At 42.7% G+C, this 16644-nt stretch overlaps 2 protein-coding genes across 7 annotated transcripts; one reads left to right on the top strand and one right to left on the bottom strand.

The window, feature by feature from the left end:
• The first annotated feature begins 295 nt into the window (after positions 1 to 295).
• SRSF10 (serine and arginine rich splicing factor 10) lies at positions 296 to 11344 on the top strand. 6 transcript variants are annotated; one of them, XM_064471388.1, is made up of 7 exons: positions 300 to 530; positions 2658 to 2764; positions 4488 to 4589; positions 6245 to 6407; positions 6706 to 6759; positions 6931 to 7032; positions 10113 to 11344. In XM_064471388.1, exons 1-7 carry the CDS (start codon positions 466 to 468, stop codon positions 10129 to 10131), a joined length of 612 nt encoding a protein of 203 aa, XP_064327458.1. In that variant the 5' UTR covers positions 300 to 465; the 3' UTR covers positions 10132 to 11344. The 6 variants fall into 6 exon arrangements, with proteins under 6 accessions (XP_064327456.1, XP_064327454.1, XP_064327458.1 ...); XM_064471386.1 differs by lacking the exon at positions 10113 to 11344 and having other exon boundaries at positions 296 to 530; positions 6709 to 6759; positions 6931 to 9122; XM_064471384.1 differs by lacking the exon at positions 10113 to 11344 and having other exon boundaries at positions 297 to 530; positions 6931 to 9122.
• Positions 11345 to 11869: 525 nt separating this feature from the next.
• PNRC2 (proline rich nuclear receptor coactivator 2) lies at positions 11870 to 16227 on the bottom strand. Its single transcript, XM_064471391.1, has 3 exons — positions 16057 to 16227; positions 14787 to 14991; positions 11870 to 14081 (listed from the first exon to the last, which is right to left on the bottom strand). Exon 3 carries the CDS (start codon positions 14061 to 14063, stop codon positions 13641 to 13643), a length of 423 nt encoding a protein of 140 aa, XP_064327461.1. The 5' UTR covers positions 14064 to 14081; positions 14787 to 14991; positions 16057 to 16227; the 3' UTR covers positions 11870 to 13640.
• Between the last annotated feature and the right edge of the window lie 417 nt (positions 16228 to 16644).

The following is a 16644-nucleotide window of genomic DNA, read 5'->3' as shown; positions in this document are numbered from 1 at the left end:
GTGTTCGTTTGACGGTTAATTTCATGATCCTAGAGGTCTTTTCCAACCTTTAATGATTCTATGACCCCCCCACAGCGAGAGACCTCCCTCCATCTTGCCGGCGCGAGGAGGGCGGTTCGCGCGCTTCCCCCTCTTTCGGCGGGAAGACCGCTCGGCTGCGGGGGGGCGGAGCAGGACGCTTGCGCCGAGGGCGGGGGAGGACCCCACTGAGAGCGCCGCCGGGCCTATGGCGCATGCGCAGCGAGGGCAGGGCCTATTTTGGCGCCGGCAGCCCCGCCGAGTTTCCCTCCTCGCGCCCAGCTCTCGCCGGAAGCCCCGCGGGAAGTCTCGCGAGAGGCGGCGGGCGGGCGGCGGCGGCGCTGCGTGCAGCTCCGGAGGGTCGCCTCAGCCGCTCGCCTACCCGCAGCGCCCGGGCCCGGCCGCTCGCTCGCTCCCTCCCCCGCGTCCCTCCCTGTCGCCGCCGCCATGTCCCGCTACCTGCGACCCCCCAACACCTCACTCTTCGTGCGGAACGTGGCCGACGACACCCGGTGAGTGGGGGCGGGCGCCAGCGGGGCGCGGGGGCCGCGCAGGCTTTGGCGGGCTCGGTAGGCCGCGCGGGCGGCCGTCGCCGGAGGGGCGCCGGGGCCCTCCCGCAACGAGGGGAGGGACGGGGCAGAGGCCGGCCAGCTCCCTTTCCCGCTTTACCTTTCCCCTTGCCTCGCCTTCCGCGCTCTTCTCCATTTTCCTCTCCCTCCTCGCGAGGCTGCTCCATTTCCCTCCCCTCCAGGAGGATCGGTTTCAAAACAACGTCCAGGGAGAACAAAGCTGGGCTGGAAGAAAGTGCAACTCTTCTTCCCCGCGTTTGAGTTTGTCTAGTCGGGAGATGAAGGCGAGATTTGCCCTCCGCTTGCGGGATGGCCGGGGACGTGCCCCCGAGCGAGGCTCAGCAGCCGCTGGAGTTTCAAATGCGCGTTTGAAATACAGCGATTGGTACCGGGAGGGAGAAAACGGCGCCTTTGCTGTGGGTGTCCCCAAAATTCTTGGCGCAGTTGGTTCCGTTAGCGTGGTAATTGCTGCCAGTTCGGGTGGAATGTTATTGCATTAATTGTTATGCGCCGTGTCCTCTTGTGACACTCGCTGTAGGGGGGGAGGAAGCAGTGCTTTTTCTCCGTAGTAGCTGCGTTGTAGCAAAAGTCCTTAAGGACTAAACGTGTGCAGCAACTTGGTGAAAGAGCTTTTCGTAGCGATTGAAATAATTAAAAAGTGTCTGTTGCACAGGTTCTTGTTTATTACGTGGATATTTTTAGTAAACTGCTAGATTTCTCTATTTCTCTTTTGCAGTTTATCGTGTCCCTTTTGTGTTTATCGGCCGTGAAACGTTTCTAGAGCATATTAGTATAGAATGCATATGTGAGTCAGAGCATTCTTATGTTGTTAATTGTAGAATTTGCGTGGAAGTCCCTGTAAGGTCGACCTGTATGAAGTGCAAGCATGAGTTTTCAGACTTGCTGCCTGGGCAGCTTGCACCGAAGTTGCCGAGGAAATAAGTGTCACGGGCACGATGGAATGAACTAGGAACCTTATTGTGGTCAAAAGCATAAATATTTTCAATTTAAATATTTTTTTAAAGTGAATTTTCTGTCTTCTTTTTCGTAGTTTATTTAACTGTAGGACCAGCCAGGGTGGACTGTTAGTTCCAAACTTTTTTAAAATAAAGTGAGTCCTATTGAGGCTTTCACCATAAGCTTATGATTAGACAGTACATTCTTCTTAGAGCTTGTTTCATTGTGAGATCCTGATGTTGGTTGTCATAGTTGCCTTCTGCCATCGTTGACTATATGTGCTGCAGATTCTTTCCCAACCGATGAGAAAGATAAATAAATAGTAGTAACTCTTTCATACCACATAAATATGATACTACATCAGTCTTTCTCATACAGGTTCTTGTCCTCAAATGACACAAAAATATATGTAAAGAAGCTGATGTGATTAAGAAACCCCTCTGTTGAGGAGACAGTAGTTGTTCTAAGCATAGTTACAGATCTGTTCGAGAGTTTTGTGCTCGGCTCTCTTAAAGCCACCTCTTTGGAAAAGCTATCCTAAGGGCATGAATGGTTGCTCACTCAAGTTTTGTTCTATTTGATGTGGTTGTAAGTATTGATTATTCTATGGACTGAGTCTGTGTGACTGGTTTATTCTCCTGCTGTTTCCTTGGATCTTACAGTTGATGTTTCCATGTTGCAAAAGCATTGTCAAGAGTTGCGTGAGGTACTTGAATAACAGTAATTCTTAGATCCTTCTTTTTGCTTTCTGCCTGCCTTTGCTAGTATATCCTGCACTGAGTTGACTAATATGCATCACTTCTTAGTTTATGCTTCTGTTGTAGAGTTATGCTGAACCCTGGTTTCAAAACACCAGGGTATATATCTTAGGCATCCTGAATCTCGAGTGTTTCAGAAAAGCCTAGTGTGTCGCTTTGCAATGAACTGCTCAACACTTTTTTCCCCAAAAATGTTTTGCTACATGCATCGTCTACCAGCTGCTTCCAAAAAGATAGGTGGTCATATTAATTGTAGATTTTTTTTAAAAAAAATTACTATTTTTTTTTAATTTGGTGGGTATTTTGCAACACCTTAAATAGTGAAACAACATATAAGATATTTGTGATGTTCTAGGTCTGAAGACTTGCGCCGTGAATTTGGTCGTTATGGGCCTATAGTTGATGTATACGTTCCACTTGACTTCTACACTCGTCGCCCCAGAGGATTTGCTTATGTTCAATATCCTTTCTTCAGATGGCTGATTAGTGAGGGGTGTTGAAGTTTGAAATTCAAGTTTGTGTAAGAGGTAACAAATCTAAATGAAAAAGCAGTTTACTTTTGTGTTGTATCTAATAAGTGTCTTACTTATATTGTGGTGTTTCGTTATTTTTGAAGATTAACTTCTCTCAGTTGTTCTTTGCCTTTTTGCAAAACTTAAATCAAGTCCAGTAATATAAAAGCTTGCTTGTGTCACTGAAATTAATACTATATGATTTAAATGAAAATTTATCACTGACTCAAAATTGTCTAGCACGTTTTTATTATCACTGGTATGTAAGTAAACTTGTGCTTAGCAAACTGTGGCTGGTATTCGTTTTTAATTTAACAAATGGGAACTGGAATCACTTGATCAAAATCAGATTGTATAAAAAATGAGGTGAACTTCTTTCTTTAATATTGTCCCCTAATTTACTGTCCTCTGTTGTTGCCTCAGAATGTAAAGCTGTACAGTAATGGCGACCCCAAAGAGAAAGCATGAAAGAACCTTTAGAGTAGAGTTCAACAATTAAGGCAAGTAGACAAGCCAAAGACCTCTTAAGGATCAGGCTTGAAGAGAAGGGAGAGTTTGGGAAAAGAAAAAATAAAGAAAAGCTGGAAGAAGGACAAGCCATAATGGGAGACAAAGCTTCGCTTTATCTACAAAAGGGGGAAAAGGTTGTTTTTCAAAGTAAAAGATAAAGCCATCTGTCATTTTTGGCCAAGCATCTCATGACAAGTCCTTCTGACAAGCACTTAAAGAGTTAAAGGTCAAGATGAAGTTGAATGGTGGCCAAGATTAAAGGAGTCATACCTGATGTATCCTACAGAATAACAGTTTCTCTTCTGTTTGTCATGTAAGCAGTAATTTGATGAATGATTCTGGTTTAGTCCATTGACAAAACCTGTAATATTTCTCTCGTGAGTGCTTTTGTAACTGTGGTCTTGAATGAAAGTGCATTCGTTCTTGGTTTGTCAATATATATACCTTCAACGTGATAGTTTAGTTTCTGCGTAGATGATGAACTGAGTTCCTACAAGGAGAAGGGCAATTTGTTCTTTCAGGTCGCATAGCTGGAAGGTGCTGTGTGAGTTACAGTAGTGGTCAATCTTGTGGAGTAAAATCAGTAATGTCTGTGTTACTGAACGTCAGACCTGACTGATAGTGTGGGGTGTTAGTGTATGCTTTTATCTCGGACTGTTGCAGGTCTGTATGCCTGTCCATGGCATCACAAAATTTAAATTTAAAACCAGTTGGTTGGAAAAAGGGAAGCTTTATCCCAATTCTAAAACTAATAGACACGTGTTAATTTGTACTGTTGGTATGCCTAATGTAATTTAACAAGTAGGGTTTAATTTTAGTGAAGTCAGTGTAGTGGAGAGAGCTGAATGACCATTAACAAATGTATTTTGAAAAGGATACCGGTTCTTTTTTCCTTGCATAAGTACAAGTGGGAGAAGAAAAAAGTTAGAGTATTGCAAAGCATCTGCTTGCTGATGAATAAGCTCATGGTCATATTATGAGATTTTATTTTTATTATAGGAGTTCTCAGATAGCTGGCGGTTAATTTAAAAAAAAAAGATACTAGTGAACTTAAAAAACCCCAAAACAAAAAGTAAAATTAGAAAATAACTGATTTATCTTTAATTTTAAATACCAAATCTGTAAACAACTCAAATTCCCAAGTACCTTAACACTCACCACATTTGAAGATGTCCGTGATGCAGAAGATGCTCTCCATAATTTGGATCGAAAGTGGATTTGTGGTCGGCAAATAGAAATCCAGTTTGCACAGGGGGATCGGAAGAGTAAGTGCCTTGTGTGTATTTCATCAGACTACGATTTTAGCCTTAATGTTTGGTGCCAGGCAACCTTACATGTGTTATTAATTGTGATATGTTTGTTCTTGTATATAAATAGTGTATGGGTGTTTTGCTTTGTATCCAGTAATTATTAATGACTCATTTTAATTAAAAACAGATAACTAAGTATAACGGTTACTTACCACAATCTGATATTTGCTGCTAGCTGAAACTTCTTAAGAGCTTTCTGTGCAGCTCTCTCAGGCTTTCTTTGCAGAAACACACTGTTGAAAATTCTCCCTGTCAAAATGAGTAGCCCAGTTTTAATGTATTGCAATGTTTATATTGTGTCAAAGCGTATTAGTGATTCTGTGTTGGCATTTCGCAGTGCAGCCCAGTTTCCAGGACTGAGGTAATGTCTTCATTTTCATTTGGCATCAGGATATAAGTAAATTTTGAAGTTTCTCAATTCAACATGGAACAGAAGTCTTATTTTCTGAACAGAGAGTTGTAAAGAGAACTTTCATCTTTTCCATCTGTTATTTGTATACATGTTCTTAACATATCAATAGACGTGGATATTATATAACCATAAAACATGCTGTTGGTAAACCCAACGCATACTTGTTGAACTAAAACAGGACTGTGATACTCATGTGCAGCCTGGGAATAAAAGTGCCTTAAAGATCTTTCCGTTAAAGCTGTCAGAGAAACAAGCTAACTGTCCAGGTTTCCCTCACATGTGCACATTTAACTTTTACTGAAGTCAATGGAAATTACATGCTCTGAAGGACAAGCCTCTGTCCTGTATACAAACATTGGGATTTCTTTAAAGTTTCTGAACAAAAGTTAAATAAATCTACTGTAGTGTTGTTAACAGCAGCACTTAAAACATAAAAACTGTAGATGTTTAGTACAGATGGTGCTCATTACAGTGTGATGTGTTTAAAATACTTTGAGCCTGGTCTTTGGGTTTGAATGAGAATGGGATTTAATACAAAGGAAAGATAGCTGTGCTGCTTAGAGAAAGTACAACAGAAGCCTAAGAAGTTAATTCATTCTTAAGTTTAATAACTAAGCTACAGAGTGAATGTTCACTGTTGTACTGGGGGGGACACAACACTTTTGGAATCAGACTTCTCTTTGTGTGGCATCCATTGGTGCTTCTGTATACGCTGTCTTTTAATCATTAAAGACGACTGCGGATCAGGTGTAATCCATGGTGCTGTGTAGTCAAAAGGAATGTGTAATTAATTCCCTGTTAGCTTTCACTTTTGGGGTAAACGCAAGAATGTTAGAATGTTTCAGTCATGGGTTTGGCCTGTTGTACTGGTTCCCAGGTGGCATGAAATCACCTTAGCCAGTTCTGTGTTCTGGTTTTAGGAAGCATTAGTCCGTCCTTACTGGTTATTGGGGTAGGGGGTGTCCCCCCCTTAGATTTCTGGTACCTGCAAGGCTGTGTTAGTTTTTGTCCAGTGGTTAAAGCAGCAAAAAGCAAATGACACAGAGCAGTCTGATCTGTCCTTTTCATAAACCTGTCTGCTAGAACCAAGAATTAGGCTTTCTGCTAAATGCCAAATATATGGATTGATAGTGTCACTAAAGGGAAAGTAGGGCATCTTTTTTTAACTTAAAATGTTAAATATTGCTATTTTTTACAGCACCAAATCAAATGAAAGCCAAGGAAGGCAGAAACCTATACAGTTCTTCCCGTTACGATGACTATGACAGATATAGGCGGTCTAGAAGTCGGAGTTACGAAAGGAGACGGTCTAGAAGTCGTTCTTTTGATTACAGCTATAGAAGATCGTATAGTCCCAGAAAGTAAGTGTAGTGTGTGTTTGGCTTCAACTGCACAGCAGTCTGTTGGAGGAGAAACACCACATTGACTATTTAATTGATAAAATTTTGAATAATCTTTGTCTATACTCACTTTGTAATGACTTGTGGGAGTGGCGTATCTTGCATGCTGCATCAAATCAGAAGTATTGAATGAAATGATTCTGTGCTTCACTGAAGAGTAACTAAAAGCAAATGCACAGCTTGAAAAATAATGTATTAAGCATTTGTATGCCTACATAGGTATTTGCCACCGTTTACTTTTTCTGATGTACCTTTTTAGCAGTAGACCTACTGGAAGACCTCGTCGTAGCAGAAGCCATTCGGACAACGATAGGTAAAATACTTTTACGCTCTTTAAATTGAAAGCTAGATCACTGTATTCCTTTAACTATAGGTTTTTAAAAAAGTTTCTCCTGCAAAAAACGGTAAACAATTTTTAATGTTCTAGATGTGTAAGAATAGTGTTTTTACATTCAAATCTCCTCTCTCCCCTTTATTCTGATAGGTTCAAACACCGCAATCGATCTTTTTCAAGATCTAAGTCCAATTCAAGATCACGATCCAAGTCACAGCCCAAGAAAGAAATGAAGGCTAAATCACGGTCTAGGTCTGCATCTCACACCAAATCTAGAGGCACCTCTAAAACAGATTCTAAAACACACTATAAGTCCAGCTCAAGATATGAAAAGGAGTCGAGAAAAAAAGAACCAGCTAGATCCAAATCACAGTCAAGATCACATTCTAGATCTAGGTCAAAATCCAGATCAAGGTCGTGGACTAGTCCCAAGTCCAGTGGCCACTAACAGTGTATCCATGTTGTTTTTAGGCATGTAAGATTCATTTACACACAGTTCAGTTTACTTAAATTATCAGGAATATGATGTTGCAACAGTGCTAAAAAATATTGTCAGTTTTCCCTGTAGCCGACAATGGTTAAAATTAAAACAGTGTTGAGAAGCCACTGAGAGAGTGAGAGAGAGAGAGAATGTCCACTTGGTTAAATGTCATGGGCAGCTACTGATTTGGTTGTGGTGTCTCTATGTATATTTTTGTAAAGATTTGCATTTTTAATGCTTAGATATTGGTGATGACTTGATTGATCGTAACTTGCAACATTGTCCTATTAAAAATGTCATACCCGTAGAGGAAATTGGTACCAGTTTGTGCTGAACAGTTAAACCAGCTGTTTAACTTGTTCTTTAACGCTAAACTTTGTGATAAAACAGAAAACTGGACAGCTGTAGTGCAACACTGACCGCTGTGAAATGCAGACTGGCAGTTTTACGTTTCCATTGTTCAAAGGCAGGTGTCTGTATTCTCCATGCCCACTGACACAAGTAGGTTGGTAAATGGAGCTCTCTGGAGAGATATGTTTGAGATTTCTCTTTAACCCTGCCATCTTGGAGGGATGGTACTAACATTGCATGTAGTACACGGGGAGAGAGTTGGCCTTGGAAGCTCGTTCCGAGATTGTGCAGTGTCGTGACTTGTCAGGATAGAGTCTTCACTGCTTTTGACCTGGCTGCTAGTACTAAATGTGTGAGGGGGGGAACCCACCTTGAAATGGAAAATTAAATTCAGATCTCAGCAAATGGCAGAGCAACTAAATATTAGGTTGTGTGTACATTTTATGCAGTTTTTGTATCTATTCTAAATTTTAGTGAGCAGTTAACCATAAAATTGCTTAGTTTTCCTGCTGTTAGATACAAGTAGATTGTTTCGAGTTGTGTGTGTACAGTATATAAGAACTAAACTTTTATGCCAATGACTCCTGTGGTTAGTTGGTGTATTCATAGGTATAAAACTGTAGCCATCTCTCTTCCTAAGAAAGGCTTGCTTTTACACATCAAAGTATTTGGTCGAGCAAGTCTGAATCACTTCTTCCTCCGAACGGATAGTGGTTTGGTTCCAAGATTTCATTTTACTTAAGAACAAATGTTTGAAGTTGGATATGAACAGGAGCTGCATCTCTAGCTATTTAGTTTATCACTAATACAGTATATTTAGTAAATTGAATGTGAAAAATAACAAGCCCAGTGTGTAATCTTACCAGTATTTCTCTAGAAGGCAAGACACTTTGTTATGAAAATGGCTTTTGGCATTGTTTTTTTTTCTTTACCTTCAAAAGCCAGCATCAAACACCTAGTGTTCCTTGCTGTCTCATGTAGTAGCATATAAAGACATTGATTTCAAAAAGTTCCTTTTTAGAGAAATGTTCTAGGTTTGGGTGTAAGTGTTTTCAGCAGGGCCTTTGAAGAAACGCAGATGGATTTTTAATGTTGGCAGTGGAACGTGCTTAGGGGGTTGATTCTAGAATCTTTGTACATTTGATAGTATTTCTAACTCTTTCTTTACTGTTTGCAGTTAATGTTCATGTTCTGCTATGCAATCATTTATATGCACGTTCCTTTAATTTTGTAGACTTTCCTGGATGTATAGTTTAAAAACAGCAAAAAGTCTATTTAAAACTGTAGCAGTAGCGTGCAGCTCTAGCAGAGGAAAGTTGTGGGATTAAACTTTGTATTTCCTTTCTTATAGAGGCTTCTAAAAAGGTATTTTTATATGTTCTTTTTAACAAATATTGTGTACTACCTTTAAAACATCAATGTTTTGATCAAAATAACTAAAGACCCAGCTTATTTTCTGCTTGCTGTAAATTTAGCAAACATGCTGTAATAAAAAAATGAAGGAAATACCGATCCACTGGAATTATTGTAGCTTTAGAATTTGACTCCAGAGCATGGTTAGGAGTAGAGCTATGCATCCCTTATGGAGTACAATCCTTGCTATGGTATTTCAGTAGAGTCAGGAATTTATCATTTAATGTCTGAATAAATACCATGTCACATTTTTAAGGGGGTACTAGACAAAATGAGGATGATAAGCATATGCTTTAGTCTAATATATTGACATGTCTTTTCCATTAACTTCCGTTATTGCTGGATAGACTGCCCGATGGTTATAACTCAGATGTGATATTAGCCAGGTTGTGAACTACTTAAAATCAGCAATTGAAGCTTCTTATAGAACCAAATTTCTAGTATCGCCTTATCAATTTATATTTGCCATATCAAAAATGGCGTCAGCAGGGGTTCTCTGGAAGGTGGCAAAACTTTGTTTAAAATTGGAGCTGCCTCCTGGCACTTGTGGTATTTACAGCTGGTGATTCTTCTGCCACTGAACGAAAACCACTCTGAAAAGCACTTAATTGCTTTGATAAACCCACTCTTGCACCTCGAAGTTGAGCTGTGATTATCTTGTAGCTGTAAAAAGGGCTTGTAACAGTAGAGCACCCCACCCTCTTTCAGCTTAAGTGAATGTAGTCTTCAAGGCTAATCCTACTTAAAAGGGGTCCGCCTGGCTGTGTCGTGGGCGAGTGCGGCCAGGCCTTCATCAGCGGCCTGCAAGGCATTGCCATGGGGGGTGTTCAGTTAGTCCAGCCGCAATGGCAGCAGGGTGGGTGGGGAGGAGGGAGGGGAACATCTTTCTGTCCAGGCTGAGGTTCTGATTTGAGCTGCAGAGTAACAGTAACTATACCTTAACTATTTTGTCAGCATGTCCTTTTATTGTGTGCCTCAACATTTATGTATAGCACAGTTTAAATTTTTTTTTTGTTTTGAAAATCCAGTTCATTGCAAGTGTAATGTAGTATCTGACAGTTCTGATGGTTCTTTCTTTCTCTCCCAGAGGTAGGACTAAACTTTGACTTGACTTGTGTATATGAACAAGCCAGAAAAGCCGAACACAAACCCACGATGTTTCAAGAGTGCATGAATAAAGATGTTGTCCTAGTTCTTGCTCCCATGGAAAAATTGTGAAGAAGCTGTTCTGTGGGCCTTTCAGTTGGGGACGAGTTAGCAGGATGTGGCCAAAAGGGCAGGGAATGTTTACGCATTCATGCAAGTCAAGCCACAGCCCATCTAGATAACATCTCCCTTCCTTGATGCAGGTATCCTAGTCCTGCTCTAAAATAAAATAAAAAAAGCAGTAGCCTGTCTTGCGCAAGCTACCTGCAGGTTATGCACAGCTGGAATGCAAGAACATACGCAGGCTACAAAAGATCATGTATAGGCATCTTTCTTTTGGAGTCTCAAGAATGGTGGGAATTATGTTTTTCTGTGGTAAACTAGATTTTGTCATTCCTGCAAAAATTTGTAGAATTTTGAAGTAGTATGTTTAAAAAAAAAAAAATTCTGCTGAAAGTAATGGCTGTGCTCCACACTATCTGCAGCGTATCGATTCATCTCAGCAGTAATAGAAGGCTCTATTGGAACTTCTTTTTCACCAAAAGTCCATGCACCCAACTGATAATTAAAAATCTTAAGTTTAGTGTTAAGTAGCTGGGTGTTTAAATTAGGGACTATAATAGACTGGTCTCTGAAAGCTAAATGTTCTCCTTTCTATGTCTTTTAAAGATGTTTAAATGTACAGTATAATGGCTTTATTCAAAGTGAAAATTTTCAGTTTAAATGTTGTTTTGAGCTCTCTTCTTGGAAAGAGCTTTTTTTCTGTTTAGTCTGGAGTAACAGCTTGAAATGTGCTCAGAGAAGGGCAATTGGATCGCTCTACATCGCAGCACTGCTACTTGATTTTTTGGCAGGGATGTTGCAGATTAACATTTTGAAGTACAAAGGGATAAATTTACACATTTTTAGGACATAATCACCCATTAATAATTGCTGGTTTTCTCCATTTATCTTGTAACTTGCTTAAAAGGTCTGTAGTCCATTGCTATAATATTTGTCTAAAGATGCTCTTACTGATGAGACTTTTAGGAAGGGAAGACTATGTACCCTGTAGTGTTTGATCAAAAGATGCTAATGTTTTATTCATACACATCCTTTCTTCTTGAGTTTTGTGTTCCATCTGTGCAAATAACCCTGTGAATTGGGAATAAAATGTACAAGTTTTGACTATAACTTGAGAGCACCTTCTGACTTAATTAATCCAGCTGTAGTCTGTTGGAGGCCGAGCACTGAACCCCCAGGGGCTCCCTCTAGCCCAGAGCACTGAGCCAGCGTCCCATGTCAGGGGTAGCAAGAGATGGCAACTGGGCTTGCCTAAGCTTGAGCTGCATCTGCTCTGGCCTAGCTTGTCTCACTCACCGGTCTGGTTTTGCTGAGCAGAGCCTGGCAGCCCCGCGGCAGGCTTCGGTTTGTAGCGCCAGCGCTGGGTTTTGAGCTCTGTGCTCGGCCGCGGCTGGCGAGGCGGGAGCGAGAGGGCTGCAGCTGAAGAAGCTGCCTTCCCTGGGAAGGAATTTCCAGCTTGCTCTGGCGCTTGGCCTGGAGCACACGCAGAGCCCTGCTGGGGGGCCGCTTCTTACCGAGAGGGAGGATTGTAGGGAGTGTCTTGCCAGTTAAGGGGGCATACTGCGAGGAGCTCCCTGAGCTGCCAAAATCATGTAATCCTGCTTTTCCCTTACCCATCTTGAAACAAACAGATGCTTTTAGGGGGGTAAAAAGTTTAGTTTATTTAAAATTTTTTGTTTCCAATTTATCCATGTACCACTAGTAACTGACAATTTGAAGTCGCATATACATAATCGTGAGGGGGGGCGCAGCTCCTTCCCTGCTGTAGGTCTGGGGCACAGAGACATCAGTTTAAAGACAGCCAATTCCATCCACTTGGGAGCCACAGATTTGTAAACACTTGACCAGTGCATTTCGAATGTACAAAGACCTTGCAACGAGCATTCCACAAACTCCCTTTCACCTTAAAGCCCATTTTTACCAATTACTGTATTTTTAAGTAACCTTGGACTGTTATCACAGGTCAGCTGTTGCTGTTAGAGGAGCAGCTGAGCTGCGAGAGCACTGGAAGCTGCAGGCCTGCAGCTGCCCCGGCCTGTGGTAACAGTTTACCAAATATCAGGACAAAAGATAATGTGACATTTCTAAAATGAACCAATACTTCAATTTCATTGAGCACCTGAACTGTCATTTGCATTCTTGTGAAACACCTGATTTGAACACCTCTTCATCACTTAATCCACACCTCTCCTATACATTCAGGAGTATCTTAAAAGCTGTTCAAGTTTGTTTTTTTTTTTAAGTTTTTTAAATTTTCTTAAAAAATTCTAAATAAGCCTCTTTTGCACTGACTTTACTTCAAAAATGAGCTCACAACCAAGTAAAACGTGCATGTTAAGTGCAAGGGCACAGCCACGATTATTTTTAAAAAAAAAAACCCAAAATATCTCTTTTTAAAATCGGGCCATGTGCTCAACATGGTCATCTTACATTCAGCAGTTTTGTACTAAAAATACTTCTGTGCAGGAAAGCCCAGCATAAATTTACATATGCTACAAAGTTTTACATTTATTTACATGGCTCTGTCTTCCCTACGAAAACACTTTAATACCTGCCACAAGCTACTGTAACTTAAAACAATTATTACAGGGTAACCAATTTAAGACCAGTCTAAGTAACTACTCCACCTTTTCACTATTTTAAAAGCCAATACTAAAATGCCTTTTGGAACTCGTCAGTGCAATCAGAATACAAAGGATTTGTTAGTTTTTGGCAGCCATCCGGCAACGTGAGGTCGCTGGTTGGGGCAGTCGGATGTGCGGAGATCCCAAGTGCTAGGGCTGGAGGAGACCACGAGGGATTTGCCCGACCTGCTCCTCCACCCTTTCAAGAACACGCACCAATATGTTTCCTAGATCTCAATTTTAGTCACAGGCTTGAAATGCTCGTTGCCAATCCAGGAGTGCCAAATAAAGCGCACAGGTGCAAGCAAGGGTCTGTGTTTTTACCTAGTGCCTCGGTGGTGTCCTCTGCTCCGCACTTGGTACTTACCTAGCAAATTTTGCATGAGTTTGAAAAGCAGCAAAGTACGTGACTAAAGCTTTCAGTGTGTTTCCTTCCAGTTAATGCTGCATTAAGTTAGGAAACCAGCTTTTACCTAACACCATACCAAAAAGTAGTCACAATTCCAATTGTGAGAGACAGCCCCATTTACTCTTACAATAAATGGTGACTGTTCAGGATTTGATTAGACCAAAAATATGTATTTCACAGTCAGTGAACACAGCACCCAACTTTTGAGGTAAAGCATGAGGAGAATGGAAGCTTCCGCCCCCTTCTAATCCAAGCAACTAACTACATGCAGCAAGAACGCCTGGTTCTGTACATCTGGAGTTAGGAATAACTAGTCTCAAATTTGAAACCCTGTAAATTTAAATAACTTTACAAAAATATGAAAAGTTACATCTCAAGCCTGGACTTTAAGCAATGTTTTAAGCTGAAATGTCATTATTTCTTTATCAGAAGGTTTAAAAGAAACAGGTACCCAGTGGCTTGGTGGCTTAGGAAGAACACTTGGTGAGGGTGGCTCACTAAATTTTGCTCCAGCATAGTTCTGATTGGTTTGAGGTGTGAAAAACAGGTTGCGATTTGACAAAGTAGGACTCCAATTTTGATTATTGGGGAAATGAACGTTGTTCTTTCCCCCTTTTTGCATGGCCTGCCATGCACCAGATGATGAGTTGCATCCATGTCCTCTTTCTTTCTTCATATAGGTCTTCATCTGCGAATTCTGGTCTTTATTCTTCTGCCTGTTTTTAAGTTGTTGATGGTTCTTGGTGGTATTTCTAGACTGGGGAACTGGAATGTTGAATCTTTCTCCACCACCCATCTTCAACTTAAATGTCACCTGTAAAAATGGGGAGAAGTCGGTGGAGTTTGCATTACCACTTTTTTTTTTTCTTAACCAGAAAATATTTCAGAAAATTTTTTTATTCTAAGCACAGAGACTGAAATCAATCTAACCAAAACTTCTATCAACTCAAAGTACTGCTTCTTCTCCTTCACTGGGCACCACTTCAGTAATAACTAAGAGATTAGCTGACACAGGAATTATAAAGCAGCGTATCTTCCGAGTGGGAGATTGCTGACTCTACAATGGCTTAACCATTCTGCTCTTGCTGGCTGACCAGCACGTTACCTAGTTACAAATACGCTGGTCCTCCAGGCAGCCCAACTACTAAATATGCTGCTTCTTTTCTCCTCAGCAAAAAGTGTTTTGGAAGAACGTGAAAGATGTGCTGCTCCCAAAATACAGTGCCAAATTTAAGGTGTTTGGTATTTAATCCTGAAGACATTTAAACCAAGCCTGTTACATCTATAGATCTGGGCAAAGTTTGCACTGATAAAGCCACTCCCCCGGTTTTTCTGGTAAGTCCAAGAATTGCTCTGATAAACCGAAAGCGACCCGAAAACAACCTCAAACGGAAGGCAGCCATTTGTTACTGAACTTCCAAAGCAGACAGTCAGATACTATCACAGGGTACTTGGCACCTCATGTTGACTCTCCTACAGCATACTATTCCTCTCCCACCGCCCCCCACGCCCCGTTTACCTCTCAGTTGTCTTCTCAGATTCCACACTCTCCAACTCTTGCCCCCTTTCTTGCTTCCAAGCCTGAAAGAGTAGGTGCTGCCTTTTGCTGGACTCCTTCCTTTGGCTAGGAACAGAAGTTTTCATGGGCTGATCTGCTGTATTCAGCCAGGTAGCCGAGCCCAACATCGGATTCTCGGCACAGAAGCTCCAAGGGAGAAGTCCCACTGCATAAATGAGAAAGCAGTTTGAATTCAGGTTAAGGAAACAATTGTTTCCCTTTCAAATTAAGAAGAAAAAAAAAGCTGAAATAATTCAGATAATTCGTAAGGTCAGTTTTGTGTCTCTTATTTGTTAAAGATAACACTACTTCAAACTCCAAAATAAAACCAAAACCAAGAGACAATAGTATTTATCTATTTATATAAACTTCACCGTCACACTTAGCATTTCACAAACAATAGCATTTTCATCACGCTCACTCTGTATATCTTAGTAAGTAGTTTAATAGGCAAACAAGAACCTTATACTTTTTTTTAATAGGGGGTAAAAAAAAAAAAGTCAAATACAATGGAAAATGCTTTGGGATGAACTCTTAGGGAACCGGCGCTTCCGTGCGTCACTCTTGGGCACGAAGAAGCCCTCCTGACAGCCGGCCCTTGGGCACCCACCCGCCCGAGCCGAGGGGCCAGAGCAGGAACGCACCGCCCACAACTGCTGCGCACAGAAACGGACCCCAAGTGCCCCGAGGCTTCCCACGGAGCCACTCGCACCCCCAAACCTCCTCCGGCCGTCACCAGAGCTCCATTTCTGATCTGTCAGATGTTTTCTTCCACCTCCGTTAGCAAAGTAATTCCTTGTTAACTCTTAAACTAATTTCCTGTTTAGCCCATGGCTCACGCTCTCCTGAAATCTTAAGATTTTCATCTTAAGGCACTCCAATCTATTCACCTCCCCCTAATCGACAGGTCAGCCTTAAGTCATCCGCGCCCCCAGCCCACCTCTCCCCAAAAGCTCCAGGAAGAGCCGCCCATCTTCATTGCCAGCTTTCGCCTTGTTGTGACTAAAACGAAGGGCCGACATAACGTCATTAGCACAAACCAAGCTGCTGTTTGCTCACAGACCTCCGTTTGCCTCCAAACTTTCTCTCTTCTTATGTTACCTAGAAACCCCGGCCTGACCCCGCGGGGAGCCGGGAACCCCCGTCCCAGTTTCCCCAACAATGGAACAGCCCGGCGAGCACAACATGGCGGCGACAGCGCCCGGCCCTCCCCGCACCGCTCCTCCCTTACCGACTTCTGTCCGACTCGTTCGCTCACAAGCACAGACACACACACCGGGGCCTTTAGGAACCGACACCGCCGCTCCTCCGCCGTCGCTCTCCGACACCCCCCCCCCAAAACACAGCCGAACCCGCTCCACCAACGCCCGCCGCCACCCCTCTATCTCCCACACAAAATGGCGGCCGCTTCCCTACGCCGTATAACACCCTCACCCTCCTCCCCCCTCCCCGGGCCACCCTGCTCCAGCCAATAGGAGCGCGCCGCCCGCTCCCTCGGCCAATGAGAGCCCAAGCCCCGCCTGTTGCCGGGGGGGAGACGGGGCAGAGCGGCCGCGGTGGGGCCGCCGTTTGAATCCCCTCAGCGCAGGGCAGCTCGGGAGCGCCGCCGCCCCGGGCCGCGGCCCTTTGTCCCGGGGCCGGTCCCTCCGCCGGACAGCGCCGGCGCCACGGCCCGGGGGTCCCGGGGCTGCTCTCCCCAGCTCCCCCCGCCTCGCTCGGGAATTAGCACAACAAAAGGAAGGGGGATGGGCCGGCCCAGCTACTGCTTAGGGCTTCAAAGGGGTAAAAAAAAAAACAAACCACACACCCAAAACCAAAC

The sequence above is a fragment of the Phalacrocorax carbo genome, chromosome 22 (assembly GCF_963921805.1).
Source record: "Phalacrocorax carbo chromosome 22, bPhaCar2.1, whole genome shotgun sequence".
Classification (NCBI taxonomy): domain Eukaryota; kingdom Metazoa; phylum Chordata; class Aves; order Suliformes; family Phalacrocoracidae; genus Phalacrocorax; species Phalacrocorax carbo.
This window is presented reverse-complemented; position numbering and strand designations above follow the sequence as displayed.